This window comes from Arachis ipaensis, chromosome B03, assembly GCF_000816755.2.
Source record: "Arachis ipaensis cultivar K30076 chromosome B03, Araip1.1, whole genome shotgun sequence".
NCBI lineage: Eukaryota > Viridiplantae > Streptophyta > Magnoliopsida > Fabales > Fabaceae > Arachis > Arachis ipaensis.
In genome coordinates this window covers 9,066,707-9,070,061 of record NC_029787.2, presented here as the reverse complement: position 1 = coordinate 9,070,061, position 3,355 = coordinate 9,066,707, and the positions used below count along the sequence as shown (strand labels likewise).

General features: G+C 32.0%; 1 protein-coding gene across 1 annotated transcript; it reads left to right on the top strand.

Moving 5' to 3' along the window:
• Positions 1,253–2,983, top strand: LOC107634066 (alkane hydroxylase MAH1-like). The gene has a single exon (XM_016337650.2). It carries the CDS (start codon positions 1,299–1,301, stop codon positions 2,829–2,831), a length of 1,533 nt encoding a protein of 510 aa, XP_016193136.1. The 5' UTR covers positions 1,253–1,298; the 3' UTR covers positions 2,832–2,983.

Here is a 3,355-nt window from a genome sequence, read left to right as displayed (position 1 = left end):
GTGGGGCTTTAATTGGTTGGATAAGTGAGCATTTTTTATACTAGTGAAAGTCAAATTTGCCCCAACGGTTGTGCATTTTTTATTGGGCAATGCTAGGGCCAGCAACTTTTGTGATTAGTAGCCATCAAATAGCCATCAATGATGATCTAATGGTGTGAGATTAATGTGAGATTTCATCCAATGACTCACCTTTTTCTGTTGGTTATATGCTGGCCAAAATTCACCAAAACTGCTGGCCCCCTAGACTTTTCCTTTTTTATTAGTAGTACAAAACACTTTTTTTTATAAGTAAATTTTTTTACTATAAAATATGAATGACGTTTTAATTTTTATAATTAAAAAATTATTTTTATTATATATTACTATTACAATAGTATAAAACATTAAAATATCAAATATTTTTACATTTCACATTAAAATCACTGATATAAAAAAGTTTAGCCACGAAATATTGTACAAATGCAGTCGTTTAAGCATAATTATATAGTTGTACTAATCATATTAAGAAGTTGCACACAAGTAGGAAATGCATCATTAATATTGGTTTAAATGCGTCGCCACACCTTTCAGAGCCAATGGCACCATTTCAATGACGGCCGACCAATGACACAACCAATTTTGGTTCCAATTTCGGTGACAATAAACAAGTGCGTTTCACACAACGGCAGCCAATTTTGCGAGCCTCATCATCAAGGCAAGCAGGATTCCAGCTAACAGACCTCACCTCGCCGTTTATGCACTCAATGGTGAAAAAATTTGTGTTTTTATATTTTGTTTGATGATGAATTAAAATAATTATAAAAATCTAATTAATTTTTATTTTTTTATTCAAAAAATTTGAAAAAAATACAATAATAAAAAATATAATTATAAAAAATTTATAAAAATAATAAAAATAAAAAATAAATTATATTTTTTATTAATGTCTTTATATTTTTTATTAGAATACAAAATATACTAATTTAATATTTTTAAATATAATATTTTATTTATATTTTTTTTGTATTAAATATAATTTTGTGTCTAATGTAAACAGATATACATATATTTTTTGGGATTATATAAACGAATAAATAATAAAATACAAACATACAAATATTTTAAAACACGTTTTTTTTGGTGACTAAAACACGTTTAAGTATCGTATTTATTTATTTTATTTATTTTTTCTTTCTGTAGTATTATCTTCATGGTTAGAAAGATTATGTGCCTATATAAATTTATGATCAAAGAAACCACATCATGCATATATCAGACATCACTCAAAACAAGCCCTCGAAAAATAAGGCCAAATCTTGATGGACTCCTTAGATTTAATTGTTATTTTTTTAGCCATTGTCTCATTCTTCTTCATCCACACATGGCTGTCCAACAGAAATAACCTCGTAATTGATTGGCCCTTCTTTGGTATGCTACCAGCACTTTTATGTAATCTATCCAATATCCATGATTATGCAACCACTATTTTGAAGCACTATCAAGGTACTTTCCTGTTCAAAGGTCCCTGGCTCACAAACCTTGACTTTCTCATCACCGTTGACCCTATGAACGTGCACCACATTACCAGCAAGAACTTTGACAACTACATTAAAGGGCCTAAGTTCTATGAGATTTTTGAAATCATGGGAGATGGCATCTTTAACATCGATTCCGACAAATGGAAGCGCAACAGGGACACACTGCACTCGTTGTTCAAACAAAACTCGTTTGAGAGTTCGTTTGTGAAAACCATTCATAAGAAGCTGGAGAGTTGCCTAGTTCCACTTCTCAATGATGCATCGGAACTTGGAACCATTGTGGACTTGCAAGACATTTTTCAGAGATTCACCTTTGACAACATCTGCTCCATAGTGCTGGGCTTTGATCCTAACTCCCTTCCTAACAAGCTCATGGATGAGTTCCCGGAAAACGCTTTTGAGACAGCTTTCAACAAGATGGAAGATGGAATGTTCTACAGACACATTGCCCCAAGATTTTTGTGGAAGCTTCAAAAGTGGCTCCAAATTGGACAAGAGAAGAGCTACGGTGAATGTCGAAAAATAATTGACCAATTCTTGCATCAATTTATATCATCCACATTCCAAGAGCAAAACAAATTCAACTACACCAAAGATGATGATGAATCGAAATTTAACATGCTTAAAGCTCTTGTAATGGAAAGTGGAATGGAAACAATAGAGCCCAAGTTTCTAAGAGACAATGCACTTAATCTCTTAGCAGCAGGAAGGGATGCAATCAGTGCAAGTCTCAGTTGGTTTTTTTGGCTGGTTTCAACCCACCCTCTTGTTGAAGCCAAGATTCTTGAAGAATTTAGAGCAAACCTGATAACCAAGGAAGAAAATTGGGTCATCACTTCAAGGTTAGAAATTCTTAACAAGCTAGTTTATCTGCATGGAGCTTTATGTGAAGCATTGAGACTTTTCCCTCCACTTCCTTTTGAACACAAATGTGCAGTTAAATCTGATATACTTCCTAGTGGGCATCGTGTTAATGCAAATACTATGATACTTTACTCTTTGTACTCAATGGGAAGAATGGAACAAATATGGGGAGAAGATTGCTTGGAGTTTAAGCCAGAAAGGTGGATTTCTGAAAAGGGAAGCATCATACACGTACCATCTTACAAGTTCATAGCTTTCAATGGAGGCCCAAGAAGTTGTTTGGGTAAAAATATAAGCTTTATTCAGATGAAGATCATCGCCATTGCTTTGCTGTTGAATTTTCAGTTTGAGGTGGTGAAAGGGCATAATGTGTGCCCATGTCTTTCTGTTATTCTTCACATGAAACATGGCTTGAAGGTCAAGGTTACTAAAAGAGGTATTATTAATTAGATTTAGGGGCATCTTCTGTAATCTATATGATATGGATTCCATTATTGTACGAACACTATATTTATATATCATCTTGTCATATGTATAAGATATATAATTAAGTGAAGAAGGAATAAGCATATCATCAGCTGATGTATTTCTTCATCATCTTTACAGAAATTGTATTTGATATTGATATTGATATTGGTATATGAGAAAGTATAGGGGAATAATGATGATTATAAACGATGTGAACAATGAATTTAAAAAGGAAAGTAAATTAAAAAATAAAAATGAGATTCTTAATTAATTATTTAATTTTAAATTTTAAAATTTGAAAAAGAGGAGTGCTAGGGGCAGCAGGTTTTGTAATTTGTAGCTATCAATTAATTATTATTAGTGTTTTTAGTGGGGTGAGATTATATCCAATAGTGTGGAATTATTCGTTTTTCTTTTATTGGTTAAGTACTGACCAAATTTTAATAAAAGTACTGATTTTCCAAATTTTCTCTTTAAAAAATTAGGATTAACAATTAAATACATTC

What these genes read in the sequence shown, in the direction of transcription:
- LOC107634066 (XM_016337650.2), top strand. Translation starts at nt 1,299, where the DNA reads ATGGACTCCTTAGATTTAATTGTTATTTTTTTAGCCATTGTCTCATTC.